Source organism: Chiloscyllium plagiosum, unplaced genomic scaffold (assembly GCF_037043375.1).
Source record: "Chiloscyllium plagiosum isolate Xiang-an unplaced genomic scaffold, Cpla_swu_hap1 HiC_scaffold_2, whole genome shotgun sequence".
NCBI classification, from domain to species: domain Eukaryota; kingdom Metazoa; phylum Chordata; class Chondrichthyes; order Orectolobiformes; family Hemiscylliidae; genus Chiloscyllium; species Chiloscyllium plagiosum.
This window is the reverse complement of record NW_028270140.1, coordinates 34,611,959-34,636,021: the sequence shown is the minus strand read 5'-3', so window position 1 is coordinate 34,636,021 and position 24,063 is coordinate 34,611,959. Positions and strand designations below refer to the sequence as shown.

At 41.5% G+C, this 24,063-nt stretch overlaps 1 protein-coding gene across 1 annotated transcript; it reads left to right on the top strand.

Moving 5' to 3' along the window:
• The first annotated feature begins 2,215 nt into the window (after positions 1–2,215).
• Positions 2,216–21,220, top strand: LOC122562945 (thioredoxin-like). The gene is made up of 5 exons (XM_043716249.2): positions 2,216–2,372; positions 9,261–9,365; positions 16,007–16,066; positions 18,335–18,400; positions 21,085–21,220. Exons 1-5 carry the CDS (start codon positions 2,346–2,348, stop codon positions 21,145–21,147), a joined length of 321 nt encoding a protein of 106 aa, XP_043572184.1. The 5' UTR covers positions 2,216–2,345; the 3' UTR covers positions 21,148–21,220.
• Positions 21,221–24,063: the final 2,843 nt, after the last annotated feature.

Genomic DNA, 24,063 nt, shown 5'->3' with positions numbered 1-24,063 from the left:
ATTTCTTGCAGTTGCAGGGGAAGGTGCCGGGAGTGGAGGTTGGGTTGGTGGGGGGTGTGGACCTGACGAGGGAGTCACGGAGGGAGTGGTCTTTTCGGAACGCTGATAGGGGAGGGGAGGGAAATATATCCCGGGTGGTGGGGTCCGTTTGGAGGTGGCGGAAATGACGGAGATGATACGCTGTACATGGAGGTTGGTGGGGTGGTAGGTGAGGACCAGTGGGGTTCTGTCCTGGTGGCGGTTGGAGGGGCGGGGCTCAAGGGCAGAGGAGCGGGAAGTGGAAGAGATGCGGTGGAGGGCATCGTCGACCATGTCCAGGGGGAAAATTGCGGTCCTTGAAGAAGGAGGCCATCTGGGTTGTATGTTTTGGAACTGGTCCTCCTGGGAGCAGATGCGGCAGAGACGAAGGAATTGGGAATATTGGATGGCATTTTTACAGGGGGCAGGGTGGGAGGAGGTGTAGTCTAGGTAGCTGTGGGAGTCAGTCAGTTTATAGTAAATGTCCGTGTTGATTCGGTCGCCCGAGATAGAAATGGAAAGGTCTAGGAAGGAGTGGGAGAGTCTGAGATGGTCCAGGTGAATTTGAGGTCGGAGTGGAAGGTGTTGGTAAAGTGGATGAACTGTTCAACCTCCTCGTGGGAGCACGAGGCAGCGCCGATACAGTCATCGATGTAGCGGAGGAAAAGGTGGGGGGTGGTGCCAGTGTAGCTGCGCAAGATGGACTGTTCCACATATCCTACGAAGAGGCAGGCATAGCTGGGGCCCATGTGGGTGCCCATGGCTACTCCTTTGGTTTGGAGGAAGTGGGAGGATTGGAAAGAGAAGTTGTTCAGGGTGAGGACCAGTTCAGTCAGTCGAAGGAGGGTGTCAGTGGAAGGGTACTGGTTGGTACGGCGGGAAAGGAAGAAGCGGAGGGCTTTGAGTCATTCGTGATGGGGGATGGAGGTGTACAGGGACTGGATGTCCATGGTGAAGATAAGGCGTTGGGGACCGGGGAAGCGAAAATCATGGAGGAGGTGGAGGGCGTGGGTGGTGTCCCGAACGTAGGTGGGAGTTCTTGGACTAAGGGGGACAAAACCATGTCGAGGTATGCAGAGATAAGTTCGGTGGGGCTGGAGCAGGCTGAGACAATGGGTCGGCCGGGGCAGTCAGGTTTGTGGATTTTGGACAGGAGGTAGAAACGGGCGGTGCGGGGTTGTGGGACTATGAGGTTGGAGGCGGTGGATGGGAGATCTCCTGACGTTATGAGGTTATGGATGGTTTGGGAGATGATGGTTTGGTGGTGGGAGGTGGGATCATGGTCAAGGGGGCAGTAGGAGGAGGTGTCCGTGAGCTGGCGTTTGGCCTCAGCGGTGTAAAGATCGGTGCGCCAACTACTGCACCTCCCTTGTCTGCTGGTTAATAGTGAGGTTGGGGTTGGAACGGAGGGAGTGGATGGCTGCACGTTCTGAGGGTGAGAGGTTGGAGTGGGTGAGAGGGGTGGAGAAGTTGAGGCGGTTAATGTCGCGGCGGCAGTTGGCTATGAAGAGATCGAGGGCGGGTAAGAGGCCAGCATGGGGTGTCCAGGTAGATGGGGTGTGTTGGAGGCGGGAGAAGGGGTTGTCAGAGGGTGGGCGAGAATCTTGGTTGAAGAAGTAGGCGCGGAGGCGAAGGCGGCGGAAGAATTGTTCGATGTCTCGCTGCGTGTTGAACTCGTTAATCCGAGAGCGTAGGGGAATGAAGGTGAGGCCTCTGCTGAGGACTGATCTTTCATCCTCAGAGAGGGGTAGTTCTGGAGGGATGGTGAAAACACGGCAGGGCTGGGAGCTAGGACCTGGTGTGGGGCTGGAGCTGGGAGTGGGGGGGGGTGGGGTTGGGCCTGGGGGCGGGGACGGAGATCGGCGTGGGGGCGGAGTTGGGCTTGGGGGCGGAGTTGAGCGTGGTGACTATGCAAAGAAATCGAGGGTATCTGGGCCACGGACCCAGTTGCAAATTTCGCGAGTGTCTTTAAAACAATTTCAGAAGTACTGACAGAACGAACACATACAACCATGAATATTTTCTAAACACACCTATTCAGAAATGTTATAACACATCTCCAGACTAAACTCAAGTACCCCACCACCCACACTCACTCCCACTCCAGGCGTGCGTGTATTTCCATTACGCCACAAGACCCTGGGTGCGCGTGCGCAGTTTTACAATGAGCGCCCTCTTCTTATGATCTATCGATATCCCCCGGCGTGCAACGTCACAGACGTATACCGCTGTGTGGTGCAGTTCGCTTGCATTAGCTCACGGGGCTGTAGATAACGGTGCAATATCCTGCTTCAGGCTTGCGCGCACGCGACTGAGATAAACGGAAAATGGGAGTGCGGACACTGGAGAGCCAGGTTAGTTCGAATTCTGGACCCGAAATTTTCCCTCTTCCCCCACAGAAGCTAACAGACCAGCTGAGGTTTTCTCTGCAATTTCCACCGTTGGAGTCCAAGAGCCGCGCTGCAGGAAGGTCGACCATTTTATTTTGTCCCCTATCCTGCAGTCTCGAGGCGCTTTGAATGAGCCGTTACCCCTTTCCTCCACCCGCCTCCGGGCAGGCGTTCCATTCCCGGGACCAACAGTCTCCCTCTCTCCCCTCCCGGTTTTAATGTTATAAATCATTCGCTTGAGTCTCGGGTATGGGGCGTGGGCGGCATAGCCGCTAGGCGAGGAAAGGCATTCGCCATCCCGCAGGAAGCGAGCTATGAGGAATAAGGGCGAGGAAATTATGTCGTTCGGTGATCTTTGCTTTACTTTTCACGGTGACGATGGTTTGATGTTTGCATTAGAGCGTAAGATCTAGGAGCAGGAGTAGGCATCTGGCCCTTCGAGCCTGCTCCGCCATTCAGCAAGATCATGGCTGATCGGTTCGCGGACTCCCTCCACTGACCTGCGTTCTCACAGTATCCCTTAATTCTTTTATTGTTCAAACAATCTATCTTAACTTTAAAATGTTTACAGAAGTAGCTTCAATGGACAAGGAAGTCTATAGATTTACGACCATCTGGGTGAAGAAGTTCCTTCTCAATTCAGCCCTAAATCTGCTCCCTCTAATCTTGAGGCTTTCTCTCGTCCAATTTCACCTGCTAGTGGAAACAAACCCTCTACTTCTATTGTATCTATTCCCTTGATAATTTCTTATTGTTTTAAGATTCTGACCCTCCCACCTTCTAAATTCCAATGAATATAATCCCAGTCTACCCTGTTTCTCCTCATAAACCAATCCCTCAACTCAAGTAATGAACCTCCTCTGCACTCCCTCTAGTGCCAGTACATATTTTCTCAAGTGAGGAGACCAAAACTGCATGAAGTACTCCAGGTGTGAGTCAAAAAGTGTGGTGATGGAAAAGCATAGCTGGTCAGCCATGGTCCAAGGAGGAGAGTCAACATTTCGAGCATAAGCCCCAGAGCTTGTGCTTCTCAGATGCTACCTGACCGCTGTGCTTTTCCACTACCACATGTTTTGACACTCATCTCCAGCATCTATAGCCCTCACTTTCTCCCAGTATTCCAGGTGTGTTCTTACCAGCACCCTTTACGGCTGCAACATAACCTCCCTGCTTTTAAACTCATTTCTTTAGCAATGAAGGACAAAATTCCATTTGCCTTCCTATATACTTGTTGTACCTGCAGACCAACCCCTGCTGATTCATGCACAAGGAGACCCAGGTACCTCTGCATAGCAGCATGCTGCAACTTTTTACAATTCAAGTAATAATTCTTTTTACTGTTAGTCCTACCATAATGAATGACTTCACATTTATTAACAATGTATTCCATCTGCCAGACCTTTGCCGACTCACTTGAAAGTATCTATTTTCCTCTGCATGCTTTGCTCTGCCACTCATCTTAGTGTCATCTACAAACTTTGACACATGTTAGTGCCTCTTGTTTATATAGAACAATGGAAAAAAATGCTCCTTTTCCTGTTTGGTTGGGTCAGCAAGATGGATGAATAGAGAGAGCATGGCTGTACTGTGATTTCATTGTGTTTCAAAGTTTCCTATTTGTTTTGGAAGGGGGTAATAATGGCCTTTGAGATAATTTAGTTTATATTGAAGCTTGAATTCGTCTCCCTCAATTTTTAACTTAACAGCCCAACACCTGAGTGTATTAAAGAGAGGAGCTACAGACATATTCCCTTAAAGTCTGTACTTCTGTGGGGAGAAATGCTCCTGAAATGCTTTGTTTTGCAGCGGGTAAGAAACTACTAAATAAAACTGGTCTGCAAATCCTTATTCAATAAATGTTCTCTTTCCTTCATGCGATAAGCTCTTCTAGCACATGAACTTCAATGGTGTTTCTGTCCCCACCCATTCCCTTTGAATTTAATGGCCATTAGTGTCATGGAATAAGTTAATTATTCTTAGTTGCTTTATGATGCCACGTGATGAAGTTAATTAAAGCTGCAAAGTTGATTTTTTTTTTATTAGCTTTCAGTTTTTGTCATTTGACTTGAATTGTCTAAAGCCTGCAAAATTGCTTGGCATAAAAGTTAGCTAATTATTTTTGTCAGGTTTGTTTTATTTTTGTATTTGGGCTGGTTACATTTATAACATTTATGTTTTGATCACTTGTGTCGGTAATAGTTCTGCCCAAGTTACTTTTTAACCAGACCTTTAAAACCTGCATAATGGAGACTCACCACTTCGCGCATCTCACTTTTCATGGAGTTGTCATCAGATTTGCTGTTGTGATCCATTCAATTAAATTTGAGTTATTTTTGAAAGTGAGCTGACCAACTTTAAGGATTGTGTTCTGATTGAGGGCAATGCTATGCTAACTTCATATATGTTGTTTGAAAAGCTAAAATTAACAGATAATTGAACAATTCTGTTTAAAAGTATTACATCAACATTACATACACAGTACATACAACACTACAGGTAATGAGCTTTCTGGTAATTGAACACTATTCACAATTTCAACCAAAAGGCACCAAGATTTCCTTTTCCTTCAAAGGTTTGTCTTGCATTATTTTGCATACGTTGTTTCAAAAGATTAGTTCTCATTGTCGAAAACTTGCTTAGCTTTACTTCAGCTGTTTTATTGCCCTTGAAATCAATAAATATACAGCACAGGCCATTGACGTAAATTAACGTTCTGATCAAAATCTTGCTTTGTCATCCTTCAGCGTCCTTGCTTTCCTAAATGGCTCTTCCTGAACTCTAATTCTGTTTTGCCTGCTGCAAACTAAAAATAGGAATTGCCAGCACAGTCAAAATGTTTTGCTCATGTAATTAATGATTATTATAATAAATATTGTGTTTTAAGCAAAATGAAAAAAGTTTTGCTTATTACCGTGGTGGTTTAGTTACTACGTGTCTAAGTACTGATTTCTAAATCTAATCCATTTTGTTTTGAGTAGATGGGTAACTGCTTTCACTGACCAAATGGTCATTAGCCAAATTATGCATATCTAAGATTTTCTTATTGAGGAAATCAGTATTATTTTTGCATAGCAAGTTATTGTGATCTGGGGTGCCCTGCCATAAAGACAATTGAAAGCCGATTCAATAGTAATTTTGAAAAAGGAACTGCCTACGAACGTAAGTAAAATTCTACTGGGATATGTGATAGGAGCTGGGGTGTAAAGCAAGGTAGATATGTTTTTCCAAAGAACCAGCCCCAAGCATGATGGATCAAATGAACTCTTCAGTGCTGCATAGATTTTAGTGACTGCCTAAATTTCTTCATGTGGGACCTGCAAAGTTTCAAGTCTTGTAACTGCTTACCTCACTTTGACTGTTTCTTTCTTCCTTTTTGTAAAGGAATTATTGGGATTATTTTGGGATGAGGAATGAACAGAGAGCTAACCAACAAAAAAAATAGAGTACCTTAAATTTGCAGACTACACGAAGGTTGGTGGAGTTGTGGATAGTGACGAAGGATGTTCTAGGTTACAGAGAGACATAGATAAGCTGGTGGGCTGAGAGGTGGCAAATGGAGTTTAATGCGGACAAGTGTGAGATGGTTCACTTTGGTCAGAGTAACCGAAATGCAAAGTACTGGGCTAATGATAAGATTCTTGGTAGTGTAGATGAGCGGAGAGATCTCGGTGTCCATGTACACACTTCCTTGAAAGTTGCCACCCAGGTTGACAGGGTTGTTAAGAAGGCATAGTGTTTTAGCTTTTAATAGAGGGATCGAGTTCCAGAACCATGAGGTTATGCTGCAGCTGTACAAAACTCTGGTGTGGCCGCACTTGGAGTATTGTGTACAGTTCAGGTCACTGCATTATAAGAAGGATGTGGAAGCTTTGGAAAGGGTGCAGAGGAGATTTACTAGGATGTTGTTGGTATGGAGGGAAGGTCTTACAAGGAAAGGCTGAAGGACTTGAGGCTGTTTTCGTTAGAGAGATGAAGGTTGAGAGGTGACTTAATAGAGACATATAAGATAATCAGAGGGTTAGATAGGGTGGACAGCGAGAGCCTTTATCCAAGTATGGTGATGGTGAGCACGAGGGGGTATAGCTTTAAATTGAGGGGTGATAGATAGAGGACAGATGTCAGAGGTAGTTTCTTTACTCAGTAGTAAGGGTATGGAATGCTTTGCCTGCAACGGTAGTAGATTCGCCAACTTTAAGTACGTTTAAGTCGTCATTGGACAAGCATATAATTGTACATGGAATAGTGTTGGTTAGATGGGCTTCAGATTGGTATGATAGGTCGGCGCAACATCGAGGGCCGAAGCATCTGTACTGCGCTGTAATGTTCTAAGTGAACGTTGCAGCCAAGGCATAGTTATCCCCAGTCATGCAAATTACACTTCTCTAGTGTTTTGAGTTACATGGGTGTTTCTGCAGCAAGCAAAGCCCAATGTCTTCCTTTACCACTTGGAGTGTATGTAAGGTACAGCGCAGACAGGCAACTGTTAAACTGATGACTGATACTGCCAGCTGAAGTTGCTGCTTCCAGTGGCTGGGTTTTGCTAGGGCTTGGTGACATGGCACTGGCACTGCTTCAGTATTTGCAGTTATCAACTTAAGTTATATTTGCTTCACATTGGAGGAGCCGCTCCCACTAATTTGTTAACTGAGGAAGTAGCATTTGCATGAGTCACTTACAATGATTTGAGTCATGGCTCCTTTATCTGATATTTCATAAACTCGATGCCGATCTTGTCGGTGGGTGTGGTCAGACTTGACAATAAATGTTTTGTACCATCTTCAACTTGTACAACATAAAGTCGGTATTGTTTATGGCTCTTGTTTCTGTTTTGTCTTACTGTGCATCTATTCTCTATCGTTGACAAATCAATAGTGATGGAATTAAGTGTTGGAGAAAATCAACAGCTCTGGCAGTGTTTCTGGAGAGATGAAAAATTAATATTTCAAATGAAAAATGACGACTCCTCAGAAATGTCTACCCATAACAGTGCATGAATCCTTATCATCCAGGACTAACCAATTTTCTGACCACTGCCTGAGCCACTCGAATCTGTCAATCATTGGTGCATATGAGCTATGCATCATAGAAATTTTCCAAAATTCTCCAAAAGTGGAAATTTTTAAAAGCCTAAATTTATAGAAAAAAATTATCTATTATAAACTTAACTCTAAACTCTAACTGTTTTCGGTAAGGCTGCCTACTACAATTGCTTTAATTTTGTTCATCTTAATTTAACTTACTCTGCTGGATTCTTGAATTTTTAAAAATACTTGAGTTAAACTTCTTTGAATTAAAGGTACTATGTAGTTAGTCATACAGCGCGAAAAAGATCCTTTGGATCATATCGCTCTAAACCTTTCCTGTTCACAAGTCTGTCCAAATATCTTCTACATTTTGTGATTGTACCTGCATCTAATTCCTCCTGGCCGTTTATTCCACATATGAACCACTCTTTTTGAAAGTCCCTTAGGTCCCTTATAAATCTTATTCCTCTCTTAAAAGTATGCCCTCTAGTTTTGAACTCAGTAGGGGAAAGACCTTTTGAAATTCACCGTATATATAAAATAATTTTTATGAACTACAATATAGTCACCCCTCAACTTCCTATGCTCCATTGAAACAAGACCCAGCCTAATCTACCCTCTCCTTATAACTCAAACCCTCTTTGGAAAGGCTGCAGAAAAGATTTACAATTTAATAATGTCCTGCCTATAGGAGGATGTCCGGAACTCTACAAGTACTTCAAAAATGGTCTCATTATCCTGTACAAATGCAATATTTGGCATTTTATCCTTGCATTTAAACACCGGGTTCTTGGCTTAATTTTTCTTAAACTTTTCAGGCTTTCTAGGACAACTGGAAAACGCTTAGAACCTAGAATGAAGTGCTTAAAAGTTTCATGCAACTCATGAACTATTTGCAGACCCCAGGGCTATCTAATGTCACTCTTTGCCCAAAAGCAATGTTAACTATGTTTTAAGAGTTATTATGAAGTTGATGGCATGTAATGTATCTTTAAGAGAGTGAAAGCTCAAAAACTGGTAAGCACCTGTGTGACTGACTAGCAGGTAAAAAGTATACTAGGCAATTTGAAAATGTAACGTTTGGTTGTCACCTGCGATAGGGTTAGGGTTACACCACAGTTCACATTTAACCAATTGGTTTTATTTATCCCCAAGATACTAAAACACAATTGAATTTGAATTTTACTGTTTTGACAACATTGATTCAATGAGAGAACCCGATGTTGCGGGTATAAAAAGCAGGCATTTTGGACATTTAGCCAGAAAGAGCACCATCTGCCATTTGAAAGACTGCTATTCACCACATTCTGTCAGGGATACCTTTTTCATATGAAACATCTTTGTAACAGAAGACCGAAGATGACCCAGGAAGATTGACACCAGAGATGATAGCTGCTGTCTGATATTGAAAACGTTAAGTTGCTGTAAATTTAATAGAGGCTTTATTGGATCAATATATTGTTAGAGTGGGAGGTAGATAAGACTTTTAAGAGAAACGAGGCTTAGGTGTAAATAGTTGTTTAATGTTCACTTTTAGAGTTAAAGTATAAAATTGATATTTTTTGTTAAATAGTGGAATTTGGCTAGTTCTGTATCACTTATACTTGAACAGGTGGGGTGAGCTTTTTTGTGTGTTTGTTTAATTAGCAGGAGGGTTTACCACTGTGTCATAATACACGTAAGAAAATATTGCAAAGGGATGTGGTAATTCCATGTTTGCATTTGTTTAACAAAGTATCACAACATTTTCTTGGTAATATGAGCTGTGATTCTGACCGACAGTGTATTACCAGTTAAGTATTCTTGATGTAATACTGTTATTTTTCAGAAAGATTTTGAAATGGTACTTAAGGAGGCAGGATGCAAACTGGTGATTATTGACTTCTCTGCAACATGGTGTAGCCCTTGTCAAAAGATAAAGCCAGAGTTCCAAGTAAGTACCAATAAAACCATTGTTCATTTCCAGAAAGACTTCAATGATGGTTTTAGACAGGTGCAAGTTCTTGAAAGTAACAGGTACGTATTAGGAGTGTTGTGTTGGAAATGAAACTAAGGGTTCATAATGTGCAAAGTGAGCAGGTTTTTCAGATGATGCCAAACTCCTGAGGGGAAACAACCAAGTTTCTGTAAGAAGCCAACGTAAGGGCAAGTTAGATTAAATAGATATATTTGTAAGATACTATGTTTGTGGTGACAAAAAAAGTGCAGAAGCTAAATTATACTGAAAGCATTCTTGGAATAATGGAAAACCTGTCAAGCTGCTTTGGAGCATTGGTTAAGAAAGTAGAATACTGAGCCATATTCCCAAATCTATGAACTAGAGTTTAGGATGTTTATGCTAAATACAATATTCTGGTTGAATGATGCCTAGATGTCGAGACTGATTTCAAAACAGTTCAGATGACTGAGTCCCAACAACAACTTTCATTAATAGTGTCTTAATGCAGTGAACTGCCTTCAGTGTGTGTCTTGGATGCGTTAGCAAAAACAAAATTGGAGTGAGCCATTTAGACAGTTAATTATCCAGATAACTTGATTTTAAAGAATGTCTTATAAGTATCGTAAGAGTACAGTTTAACGGGAAATTCTGGGAGCATGGAACCAGAAGACTGTGGCTGGGGAAATAAACAATTTCCAGAACATAGCAGGAAGTTTCAATTTGTCATAAATTGACCAACTAATTAATTCTTTTAAAATAGATCTTTACAAATGTATAAACCACACAAGCATTATTTGACTACTTGTTTATTGCATAGATTAGCTCTGACTTCAATTCATTGTCAGTACATCCGTGTCAGTATTGCTGCGTAGTAATTGAATTTAGTGGTGACTGGGAGCAGAGAGTGGGCAGCAGTTTCATGAGCCTTTGTGTAATATTTATTTTTAAAATACCTTTACTTACCTAATTGGTAAGAAGTCTTTGTGCCATAATTTCTGACATTACTAAAATTCGTTTTGCCTTCCGGATTTGAAATGAGCATTTCCACTGAATAACTCCCTTTTAGAATGAAAAGAACAACAAGCCAATTAGATATTTCAAGCCAGTGAAGTTAAAAATGCAAGGTGTTTCTTCCATCTGCTGTTGCCATACAATCTGCAAGCACAGACAGAGAGTTCATCTCTGCTTAGTTCGGAGATGATATATCATCGTTTACCTGTCTTGAGATCTGCTCAGAAATAATTCCTTGACAAAAGCAGACTCAGTTGTTTAATTTCAGGGGTACTTCATGCAAACAAGAATTGTTCTGTTTAATCCTTGGATCATTTTAAGGACACACTGTTTACCTGTCTGTTCTACTGCAAAGTTAATTATTCCTTTGTTTATTAAACTGGTCATAAACATGTTTATGAAGTTCATGTGGTGCAGTGGATAGTTTTCCTGCCTCTAAACTACAAATTGATGACCAGTAAGATGAAATCAAAAATGCAGCCAAACAAGTTGTGAACCTGACAAATTTTCCAATGAACACTAGACAGCAGTAAGAATAGAACATTATTAGTATTTGTAATTAGCTTGATCAGATGGGTTTGCCATACCTCGAGACCAGGAGAAAAATGAACTGAGCTTTCAGATTCAGAAGTAGCAGTACTACCACTGCCACAAGACCAACATGTCACATTTTTAAGTTCCCTTTAAAATCTATTTTTGGTAATGGGTTAAGTCTGTTCCTTTCAAATGTCATACTTAAGTGGTAAAGGGTTTACAAAAGAATGAAATATAAAAACTGATTTCCTTTCATGGATATCGCCAGCAGATCACTTTCCAGTTCTGAATTCAGTTGTCAAGATATGGTGTAACTAGAAATTACCCTGACTTTGGTCACTGTCAAAGTGTGGCACTGGAAGAGTGTAGGAGGTCAGACGGCTTCTGGGGAGCAGGCGAGTTATGTTTTGGACATAAGCTTGTCATCCGGAATGTGGAGGGGGAAGGGGGTCTGAGAGGTAATGGGGTGGGGGTGTTGGGGTCCAGGGGAAGGTATCTGGGAGGGCAGTAGGTGGATGCAGGTTATGGGGTAAATGTGATAAGTTGGTGAGAAGGGAGTGGACAGGTCAAGAGGGTGGTGCTGAGTTGGAGGGTTGGATCTGGGATTTGTTTGGGGGGCATGGTGAGGAGATTTGGAAACTAGTGAAATTGATGTTGAAGGGTCAAAAGGCAGAAGATGAGGAATTCTTCCTCCACTTGTCGGTTGGCTTGGATTTGCCAGAGGAAGAGGTCCAGGTTTTGTGTGTCGCCGGGGCAGTTGAAGTGGCCAGCCACATGGTGGTGGGGTTGTTTCATGTGTCCCAGACATTTTCCCTGATACACTCCATGAGTTGGTGTTCTGTCTCCCTGACATAGAGGAGACTTCAAAGTCAGCTGTGATGGACAGTGTCTACGATACAGGACACTACAGCTAAAGACTGAAAAGAATTTGGTATGCCTTGTCAGAACTTGCTGATTAGCAGTGTCAAAGTATGAGTTGTGATTTAATTGTTGACGTTTTCAACTAAGTGAGCATTGTTAAAATCTTGAACCCGCGTTGACTTTGAGAGCTGAGGCATAGTGTGAGATGTTTAAAAACATCTTGAAGTTGAGGTTAAGAATGGTAAAAATGGGGGTTCCACTAATGGCCAGAGGAAGACAGTTCAGCCAATAATGTTGATAGGTACAGATAAACTGAAGGTTGAACAAAAGTGTAAGAAGAATTTTCTTTTTCCATAAGGTTTGCAAAGGAAACATTGAGGAAGCTGAATTTCTTCCAGGAATCAAGAACTAAAGCCTTGCTTAGTTAATCACTCAATAATTTTACATTATTAGCTTTAAGTTTTGAACCTTAGTTTCTGAGGTTCTGTGAGCATTGTAAGGGAAAAATTTAGATTTATTTCTGATTCTCTGAAAGAAAGAAACTTTGTCACTACTTCACTGAACCCTCCAACCCTGGCAATATCCTTGTCAATCTTTATTTATGTGAGATAGACTAAAATTGCCATTATATGAAGCAGGATAACAGTGCGGAAAAAGTAGAAAACTTTGTCATTCGTCCTTTTTCCCTTTAAATAGCATCTGACTACTTACAAAGTTAACAAGAACCACTTCACCTTACGTATGAGCAACTATGTAGTGGTCGGGGTCTGTACTGTATTCATGACCACAAACTTTGTATTGCGTATCCCCTCTCATAAAATACTCGCTTTCTTTTTTGTAATTTATTTCTGTTAACTTACATTGAACTAGGTAAGCAAACTTATTTTGTGCTGTTTAAATTTTAATTTGCATTCCTCCCTTTTGAATTTCAATGACATTTATCTCTTTGTTAATGTTGCATTATTTTCTAGGTAGCAGTCTGCTATACAGTGAAAGTCTGCTGTCTGAAGAATCATGATCTGTTTGAAATCATTTTAAACATTAGGATTCGTTTGTTACAAGGAGTGTGGATGGATGTTTGAATTTATGACCAAGGAGCAGCAGTAGACCATATTACCACTTTTAGTCTGATTTCTTCAATGCAAATTTGCACTTGCAAAAATCCCAATATTATGATCCTTTTCAGGTCGACTTAATTTGATACCTGACTTGTCGCACTGAATATGCAGGACCACATCCTCTATATGTGAAGAATTGTGATAAAGAGGAACATAAAAAAACTTTGAAAAAAGGAGCAGGTGGCCATTTGGCCCTTTGAGCCAGCTCTGCAATTCTGTTGATAATGGCTGATCATTCAACTTGGTATTCTGTACCTGTGTTCTCTTGTTTTTTTTTATATACTTTTAGCCCTAAGAAATGTACCTAACTTGGCCTCGACTACCTTTTGTGATGAAGAATTCCACAAGCTCAACACTGGATAAAGAAATTTCTCCTTCTCTCAGCACCAAATGACCTACCTCTTATCGTTTGACTGTAAACCTTCATTGGACTCACCAATCATTGGGAATTAACCTCCTGCCCTGTCCAATCCTGTTAAAATTTTATAGTTTTCTGAAATTGTGTCTTATTAGTCTAACCACAAGTGAATACATAACTAATCTAGTTTTTCCTGTTCCCTGCCAATCCAAGAAATGATTTAATAAACCTTCATGGCAGTCCCTCCATAGCAAGAAGATCATTCCTCTGACTTGAAAAAAAGCAAAACTACATGTGGTCTCACCAGGGCTCACAATTACACGATCTGTAGTCTGTACTCATTCCCGTGCTGTGAAGACCACTTGTCTTTGCCACCTGCTGCATTTACATGCCTATTCTTGGTGACAGTGACTGGTGACTTCCTCCATGTGCTCTTGTATTACCTATCTACCATCATCCTGTTTTAAGTAACATTCCTCAATTTATTTGGTTAGTACTTAACACACAATTGTTGTTGATGTGTTATTAGGTTTAGACTTGCAAGTATTGAAGCACAGTAGATCATTCAATCTGGTCTGTGCTAGTGTCTGCTGTGGTTGAGTTCGTACCATTGTCAATTCTTGAGTCAAGTTATTCCAAATTAGGGTTGTAATCTAATACTGAAATGCAAAATTCAAATCAAACACACTCTCTGCAGCATTGAGGAAGTATTGCATTGTCAAAGGTGTATTTGTTTGGAAAGGATGCTAAATCAAGGCCCTGTTTGGGTGGAAACATGCCATGGCGTTGCTTCAAAGAGAAGGAACCTTATCTTTAGTTCTCTACTAATCAATTCAAAAAGATTATTAGGATGTTATCACATTGCTGTTTGCAAATTTGCTACATGCAAATTGGTTGCACTCTTTCCACCAGAACAGTAATCACACTTCAAATGTTCTTGATTAAACCTAAAGTTTTGAATGTAGGTTTTCTTGCTGAGCTGGGAGGTTCATTTCCAGGTTTTTCATTACCCTGTTAGATAATATCTTCAGTGGGCCTCAGCAATGCTGAAAGTTCCTGCTTTCTATTTATGTTTGGGTTTCTTCTACCACCTCTGAGAAAAGGAACAGGAAGTGACTTCACCACAAGAAATCCAAACATAAATAGAAAGCAGGAATTTTTAGCATTGCTTCGCCTGAGGCCACTGAAGGTGTTACCTAGTAGGGTAACGAAATGTCTGGAAATAAACCTTCCAGCTCAGCAAGCAAACCTACATCCAAAACCTCAACTTGAGCTACAAATCTTTTCAAAACTTGCAGAACTGAAAGTGTTTTGAGATCTCTGATTGTTATTCAGCAGTCAAGTCTATTTCTTTCATTCTTTGCATCAGCCTCCTCTTATTCTGCATCCTCTAATCCTCTCAATCTATCCTACTCTTTTCGCGTGTACTTGGATAACTTTCCCATAAATGCATCTGTATTATTCACCTCAACCACTCCCATGTCAAAGTAATGCTCAGATTCTTGACTAGACTGAATTGCCACTAACTTGTAGTGTGCCATTAAAAGTATCAAATTTTGCTTTTCTAGTCCCTCTCTTCAGACACTGATTTCCCCCCCCACTTTTGCAAACTGGGAATGTTCTGTGCTGGGACAAAGAAAATTGAGTAGAGGTGTATAAAATTCTAACTTTTAAATAAAAGCAAAAGCTCTTTGTGTGGCATGGGAGGGTCACATTTTAAGGTTTTGGTCAAGAAGTGAAAGATCTAAAGAAAAGGTTTTCTTTGTGTGTAGTAATGACATGACATTTGTCTGAAAAGAGATTATTGATTTTTAAGGAAAGGGAATGCTCACTTTAGCCCTGCATGTTTACTGCCCTTGGAATGGGATTGCTGGTTTGCTCTGCAGGGAAATAGCATGGACTCTTTTGGGCTGGACTGAATGGCCTCCTGTGCCATAATCACTCAGTATGGTCAATCTTAATTGTTGGATTGCATATTAAGAACTAACATGGGTATTGAAAGCACCTTTTCTGATGTTGAACAGTTTTTAACTAAATATGTCTTGAGAGTAAACTGAATAAATACAGATGTGAATCTTGGATTTCAAATGAATAAGTGTAAGACAGTCATGTATTTCATGATGTGGACGTCTCTGGGTTGAACCAGGTGAATTAAACTGGAACTGCAGGTGCTGGAGGTCTGAAACAAAAACAAATTGTTGGAGAAACTCAACAGGTTTGGCAGCTTCTGTGGGAAGAAAGCAGAATTGAGTCTGGGACTCTTCAGAACTGAAAATAGTTGAACTTTAAATAAATCAATGCAACACTCAAGCATTTGTTAGTGCACGCCTGATAATTCCTTGTAATAGGAAACATAAGAGCATAAAATATTGTTAAATAGCCTTAAAATGTGCAAAAGAAAGTCTTTGAGCATAGTTTGTTTTTTAACCTAGTTAAGATGATCATCAAGCAAAAGCCCTAAAGAATGAATTGAATTTCATGGACGTAGCTGAATACTAGGAACAGGAGCCTGTTTACAGTTCACTAAAATATGACCAATCTGTATCTTAATTCCACCTATGTGTCTTCAGTATCATTAACAAAAATGATTATCTCAATAGAAAGTTGACCACCCTTTCTTTTCGCATGTCCTTTTATTTTCTGGGGTTTTTTTTAACACTGATGCTGATCTGTGGAATAACCTGAAATACAGTTAAATACAACCAGAATAAGTTTCAGTACAGTTTCACTAACAAAATATTTTATCTCGACAGAAATTGGCAGAGAAATATAAAGACATAATTTTCTGTGAGACAGATGTGGATGATGCACAAGTAAGTTAAATCCAGCAAACTAAGTGTGGATCAATAGTCAAATATTTATTGCCAGTTCCTGTGATCTGTTATAGACTGAGCATTCTTAAGAAAGCACAGACTCTTTTCTAGGTGTACACTTATGACCAAGTCTCTATGGAAAGGACATTGGGGCCTTAAAATGAGTGCACAGGAACAGTATCAGGCATGAAAGATTTCAGTTACTTGAAGAGATTGGAGAAACTGGGGATATTCTCTTTTAAACAAATTGGAGTTGATAGATGTTCTAAGTCGTAGAGGATTTTGATAGATTTAAACAAAGCAAAGATTTTAATACCATATATACTCAATAGACAATAGGTGCAGGAGTAGGCCATTCAGCCCTTCGAGCTTGCACCGCCATTCAATATGATCATGGCTGATCATTCCTAATCAGTATCCTGTTCCTGCCTTATCTCCATAACCCTTGATTCCACTATCTTTGAGAGCTCTATCCAACTCTTTCTTAAATGAATCCAGAGACTGGGCCTCCACTGCCCTCTGGGGCAGAGCATTCCACACAGCCACCAGTCTCTGGGTGAAGAAGTTTCTCCTCATCTCTGTCCTAAATGGTCTACCCCGTATTTTTAAGCTGTGTCCTCTGGTTCGGCACTCACCCATCAGCGGAAATATGTTTCCTGCTGCCAGAGTGTCCAATCCTTTCATAATCTTATACGTCTCAATCAGATCCCCTCTGTCTTCTAAACTCAAGGGTATACAAGCCCAGTCGCTTCAAGTAATAATAGTTGATCTCATGTAAAAGTCAAAATCCTATTTTTAAATTTTTTTTGGACAAATCTGCAAATTTCTAAATGTCCTGTGTAAAGGCTGACCCTAGTTCTTCACAGACAACAGATCAACGTTTGAATCAGTGTGCCCACCTTCACGTCCCACTCCAGGTTTCCAGTCTGCTAGGTTTCCGCTCTGCTCCCAGTCTTCCAGTCCGCTGGCTGTTGTGTTTTGCTTGGGGTTTTTCAGAATTAGCATAATTTTTTGGGGGGGGGCCTTTTTTATTCATTTAGCGATCAGTTGGGCTTCTGCTAATGAAACAATATATGAATTTTGATAGGGATGAATTTCAGCCTCTCAAAAGAAGTATCCATGTAATAGTCGACCCCATACATTTAACCTTAAAAAGTAGTCAAAAAGATTTGACTGTTACTCGAGTATTAGAGTTTAGGGTATTAGAATTGATTGCTTGAGATCATTGGCAAAACAACCAGATATGATGTGAGGGGAGGGAAGAAAAACAACTAATTATGGCGCATGCACTACAGGAATCTGATTTAATATCAGATACCAAAATGGGATTGGATATGTAGTCAGTGAAGCTTTTTGCAGGGCTCTGGGAGAAAGAACAAGAGTGAGGAACTGAGAGTCCTTTGAGGGGATGCAGGCATGATGTATAGACTGGCTTCTTTCTGTGCTGTATCATTTTTCTGTATTGCCTTAAAGCACTTGTTCATGGATTTTGACAAACTGTGAATTAATTTTCAGCCAGGTAGATTGAAACCCAGTGTTCAAAAAACTGGGACTCCAAACAATGAAAGTCCATTCCACCTTGAAGCTTTTGTAATATTGCATTAGATCAAGACTGATCTGTGTCCCAATGCCTCTGACCTGCCTTGGTTCTGTTCAGTTGGTAGGAAATTGTGTGATGTGTTGACGCAGAGCTTCCTGACATCACCCTTGAATAAGCTAGCTTTGATCTTCTCCAGCAGAGGCAGCTGCCCCTCATCCATCTCATTGACTCCTTTTAAATTGCTTTGACCTTTGTTACATCACCTTACATGCATTAAATACAGGGATTTGAATTTTTCATTGAGTCACACAAGATAATATTCGCTGTATGGGTTTTACCTGATGTTATAAAGTCAAGAGATTTATAGTATGAAAACAGACCCTTTGATCCAACTCCTCCATGCTGCCCAGATATCCTAAATTAGTCTAGTCCCATTGGCCAATATTCCTACAAACCTTTCCTATTCATATAACCATCCAGATGTCTTTCATATGTTGTAATTGTACCAATCTCCTCCACTTCCTCTGGCAGCTCATTCCATACATGCACCACCCTTTGCATGATAAAGTTGCCCTTTAGGTGCCTTTTTATATTTTTCCCCTTTCACCCAAAACCTATGCCCTCTAGTTTTGGACTTCTCCACCCCAGGGAGAAGTCTATTTACCTTTTTGATGCATCTCATTATTTTATAAACCTCTAACTTGAGCTAACTTATTTGTCATCTTTAGGAGATTGCTGAAAGCTGTGGCATTAAATGCATGCCAACATTCCAATTCTACAAGAATGGAGCCTTGGTAAGTTTTTGGAGAGTTAAATGATGATCACAAATGTGACACGGGGGAAAATACTTGCCTAAACATTTTCCAAAATTTACCCCAATTTAACAATAGTGGCTTCAGGCACTACAAGAGCACAGTTGTTCAAAGGAAAGCTCCTTAACCTAAATCTACCAGTATTCTTATATAATTTTTAACAGGCATAAAGACTACAGTTCTATCTCCAATTTGCCTGAGAATATCCACCACAGCTCCATTCAGACCTTGCCATGAACTATCACTTGAACCGAAGTTGATCCGTACATAGTAAATGCAAACTTCCTATTAATGAAGTGCTATGAATCTCCTATTTAGGATTAAACTGACCATGAAGATGGCATGTAGCCATAAGCTGACACTTTAAATCCAGAAGCTGCAGAGCAAGCTACGGAATTTGTCTGCCCAACTACAAACGGGAGATGACAATTTTGACCTCTGAACCAAAAGGATTGAGTGTTTGGCCCAGCCGGTCCATGCCTTTGTTTATGTTCACACAAAACCAAATACTTTGTTAACTTCATAATGATTGAGCTGCAGTTTGGGAGAGTAAAGAGAAGCTGGGCAAGAAAGGATATTGTGGAGACCTTGGTCTTCAGAGAATCCCATCTAAACAAATTGTTCACTTTTTAACACATTGTCCACTTTGCATATCAGCTGTACCCTGAAAAGTCTTCATTGGAATGATACAGTCAAATCATTGCAGCCTGCATTAATTGATTTATCATTAATGAGAATGAATTTGAATAAGTTTGACCTATGTAAAAAAACGTATTAGCGCACGAACAAGCCTCTGCATTCTTGCACCTGTAAAATCTTGCACATCTGTTTTTCTTTTAATTTTCATTCGACAGTGGTGGTTGTGCCTTTAGCCATCAAGACTCTGCTCTGGGATTTCTTGCGTAATCCGCTCTGCGTCTCTCGACGACTTTAATTGGAACTCCTTAAAGCCTGCGATTTTGGCCATGACCGTGTATGCGACCATGGCCATCAGCCTTAGTATCTCAATATTAGTGTGATTTGGTAGTATTAATGAAATTTGATGTTTTGCAGCTGGTGTGAACTATTTGATCTAGGGTGGTGGGTTTCAATGCCCATAATCAAACCCTAGATAGGAACGCTGGAAGTCATCCTTCCTGGAGACCTGATGTCCTTGAGATATTTAAGGGCCTTGACTCATTGCTGGTGGTGTTCAAATAGCAGGGGGTGGTCTCACCATTTGGGGAAACTACACATCAGACTCTCTGGTTTGTTGACATCCATAAGCGGCACGGTGGCACAGTGGTTAGCACTGCTGCCTCACAGCGCCTGAGACCCGGGTTCAATTCCCGCCTCAGGCGACTGACTGTGTGGAGTTTGCACGTTCTCCCCGTGTCTGCGTGGGTTTCCTCCGGGTGCTCCGGTTTCCTCCCACAGTCCAAAAGATGTGCAGGGTCAGGTGAATTGGCCATGCTAAATTGCCCGTAGTGTTAGGTAAGGGGTAAATGTAGGGGTATGGGTGGGTTTCGCTTCGGCGGGTCGGTGTGGACTTGTTGGGCCGAAGGGCCTGTTTCCACACTGTAATCTAATCTAATCTAATCTAATCTAATAAGGGGGAGTTCTTTATTCACAACCTATTTGTATGGAACACAATCCTTTTATCTGAAACCCTTTGGACCAGCTGGAGTTTGGGAATTCAGAGTTTTCAGATTTCAGAATAAGTGACAGTTTAACGGTGAATTTTTTAAAATCTTACCGAACAGCAGACTCATCAGTGATTACTAAGGGCCCTGAGACAAAATTGATGCCTGCCACCATGTTGGTGTGGAATTGGATTAACTGTTTCCTCCCATGCAACCTCGTTGTGGAGAGAAATCTGCACGAAAAAATCTTCAGATTTTGGAACTTTTCAGATTTCTGATAATGGATTGTGTGTGTACTTATGCTTGAATGATGGATTTTTTGGGAGGGGGGGTTTCTTTCAGTCATTCAGCAGTTGTGGGTGTCATTAGTTGGGCCAGAATTATTTGCTTATCCTGAAATGCTCTTGAACTGAGTCACTTGTTCAGCCATTTCAGACTTAACCATGTTACTGTTGGCTAGAACCACAGAGGAATAACAAGTTTTCTTCCCTAAGGTGATTTAATGAACTGAGTGTACAGTTGCCTCATTCAAGTGGTTGTAGTTACCATTACACTACCATATTACATTGATTTCTGCATTCAATATATTCTTATGATCCCCCACTCATACAACCTTCCACTTCGACAATTACACATTTTATGTTTTGTTTTCTGTCTAACCATTTCTCAATTCATGTCAGTTATTGCCATCAATACTAGTTGAGATTTGACACTATAGACTCAAAATACTAGGGATGTTGTAAATCAGAAAGAAGTATTAGAAAGCTGGAAAGACTGAGTAGATCAAGCAGCATGTCTGGATAAAAATCAGAATAAGCATTTATGGTCAATGACTTTGTCATTAACTGTTTTTCTCCACAGGTACTGTCTGAGCTACTGAGTTTTTCCAGGTTTTGGTTACAGTTAGAAAGCAACTTCAGTGTAACCTCTTGCTTTTCTCCATATCCCTTTGCTGAATACCTGCCTGAAGGTTTAGTTTTAAATGTTGCTCACTGATTCAGACATGCTTGAATTTTTATTTATTAATCTTTCTTTTTCCTTTAGCTGTTTGAATTTTCTGGAGCCAATTCAAGCAAACTGGAAGAGAAAATTCAAGAATATTGTTAATGTTAATCCAAATGAAACCATGGTTTCAAACCAAACATGAATCAATAATAAATCTTAGTTTATTGTAAAAGCATTTGGTTGTCTTTGATATGAGTTACATAGAACATAGAAGAATACAGCGCAGTACAGGCCCTTTGGCCCTCGATGTTGCGCCGATCCAAGCCCACCTAACCTATACTAACCCACTATCCTCCATATACCTATCCAATGCCCGCTTAAATGCCCATAAAGAGGGAGAGTCCACCACTGCTACTGGCAGGGCATTCCATGAACTTACGACTCGCTGAGTGAAGAACCTACCCCTAACTTCAGTCCTATATCTACCCCCCCTTAATTTAAAGCTATGCCCCCTTGTAATACCCGACTCCATACGCGGGAAAAGGTTCACACTGTCAACCCTATCTAACCCCCTAATCATCTTGTACACCTCAATCAAGTCACCCCTAAACCTTCTTTTCTCTAATGAAAACAGCCCCAAGTGTCTCAGTCTTTCCTCATACGATCTTCCTTCCATACCAGGCAACATCCTGGTAAACCTCCTCTGCACCCGTTCCAGTGCCTCCACATCCTTCCTATAGTATGGCGACCAAAACTGCACACAATATTCCAGATGCGGCCGCACCAGAGTCTTATACAACTGCATCATGACCTCAGGACTCCGGAACTCAATTCCTCTACCAATAAAAGCCAGTACGCCATATGCCTTCCTCACTGCACTATTTACCTGGGTGGCAACTTTCAGAGATCTGTGTACATGGACATCAAGATCCCTCTGCTCATCCACACTACCAAGTATCCGACCATTAGCCCAGTACCCCATCTTTTTGTTATTCTTCCCAAAGTGAATCACCTCACACTTAGCTACATTGAATTCCATTTGCCACCTTTGTGCCCAGCTCTGCAGCTTCTCTATATCCTGCTGTAACCTGCCACATCCTTCCTCACTGTCAACAACTCCACCGACTTTCGTATCATCTGCAAACTTGCTCACCCAACCTTCTAACCCCTCTTCCAGGTCATTTATAAAAATGACAAACAGCAATGGTCCCAAAACAGATCCTTGCGGAACACCGCTAGTGACGGCACTCCATGAAGAAACTTTGCCATCAACTACTACCCTCTGTCTTCTTCCATCCAGCCAATTCCTAATCCAAACCTCCAACTCACCCTCAATGCCATATCTCCGTATTTTCTGCAGTAGCCTACCATGGGGAACCTTATCAAACGCCTTACTAAAATCCATATATACCACATCTACCGCTTTCCCCCCATCAACCTCCTTCGTCACCTTTTCAAAGAATTCAATAAGGTTTGTGAGGCACGACCTGCCCTTCACAAAACCATGCTGACTATCCTTGATCACATTATTCCTATCCAGATGTGCATAAATCCTATCCCTTACAATTCTCTCTAAGACTTTGCCCACAACAGAAGTGAGACTCACCGGCCTATAGTTACTAGGGTTATCCCTACTCCCCTTTTTGAATAAGGGAACCACATTTGCTATCCTCCAGTCTTCTGGCACTACTCCAGTAGACAAAGAGGACATAAAAATCAAGGCCAATGGCTCTGCAATCTCCTCCCTTGCTTCCCAGAGAATCCTAGGATAAATGCCATCAGGCCCAGGGGACTTATCTATTTTCACCTTTTCCAGGATTTCCAACACCTCTTCTCTACATACCTCAAAGCCATCCATTCTACTTATTTGTGACTCAGTATTCACATCGACGACAATGCCCTGTTCCTGAGTAAATACTGAAGAAAAGTATTCATTCAGTATCTCCCCAATCTCTTCCGCCTCCACACGCAACTTCCCACTACTATCCTTGACTGGACCTATTCCTACCCTAGTCATTCTTTTATTCCTAACATACCTATAGAAAGCCTTAGGGTTTTCCCTAATCCTACCGACTAAGGACCTTTCATGTCCCCTCCTTGCTGCTCTTAGCTCTCTCTTCAGGTCCTTCCTGGCTACCCTATAACTCTCAATCGCCCCAATTGAACCTTCACGTCTCATCTTGAGATAGGCCGCCCTCTTCCATTTAACAAGGGATTCCCATTCCTTATTAAACCACGGCTCCCTCGCACGACCCTTTCCTCCCTGCCTGACAGGTACATAATTAACAAGGACACTCAATAGTTGCTCCTTGAACAAGCTCCACATATCATTTACACTCTTGCCTTGGAGTCTACTTTTCCAAGCCACACATCCTAAGTCATGCCTCACCGCATCATAATTTCCCTGACCCCAGCTATAACTCTTGCCCTGTAGTACACACTTATCCCTCTCCATCACGAGAGTAAAAATCACCGAATTATGGTCACTATCCCCAAAGTGCTCACCTACCTCTAATTCTAACACCTGGCCTGGTTCGTTACCCAGAACCAAATCCAGTATGGCCTCACCTCTTGTTGGCCTGTCTACATATTGTGTCAGGAAACTCTCCTGCACACATTGAACAAACACTGACCCATCTAACGAACTTGAGCTATAGCTTTCCCAATCAATATCAGGAAAGTTAAAGTCCCCCATAACAACCACCCTATTACTGTCACTCATCTCCTGAATCACCTTCCCTATCCTTTCTTCAATGATTCTAGGACTATTAGGAGGCCTGTAAAAGACTCCTAACAGGGTGACCTCACCTTTCCTATTCCTAACCTCAGCCCAAACTACCTCAGATGGCAAGTCCTCATCCATCGTCCTTTCCACCACTGTAATACTATCTTTGACAAGCAATGCCACACCTCCCCCTCTTTTACCCCCACCTCTGACCCTACTAAAACATTTAAATCCTGGAACCTGCAACAGCCAATCCTGTCCCTGTTCGAGCCATGTCTCCGTAATAGCCACAACATCGAAGTCCCAGGTACCAACCCACGCTGCAAGTTCACCTACCTTATTTCGTATACTTC

What these genes read in the sequence shown, in the direction of transcription:
- LOC122562945 (XM_043716249.2), top strand. Translation starts at nt 2,346, where the DNA reads ATGGGAGTGCGGACACTGGAGAGCCAG. An exon ending in AGATAAAGCCAGAGTTCCAA is followed by an intron (nt 9,366 to 16,006) that starts GTAAGTACCAAT and finishes TTATCTCGACAG; the next exon opens with AAATTGGCAGAGAAATATAA. An exon ending in CAGATGTGGATGATGCACAA is followed by an intron (nt 16,067 to 18,334) that starts GTAAGTTAAATC and finishes TGTCATCTTTAG; the next exon opens with GAGATTGCTGAAAGCTGTGG.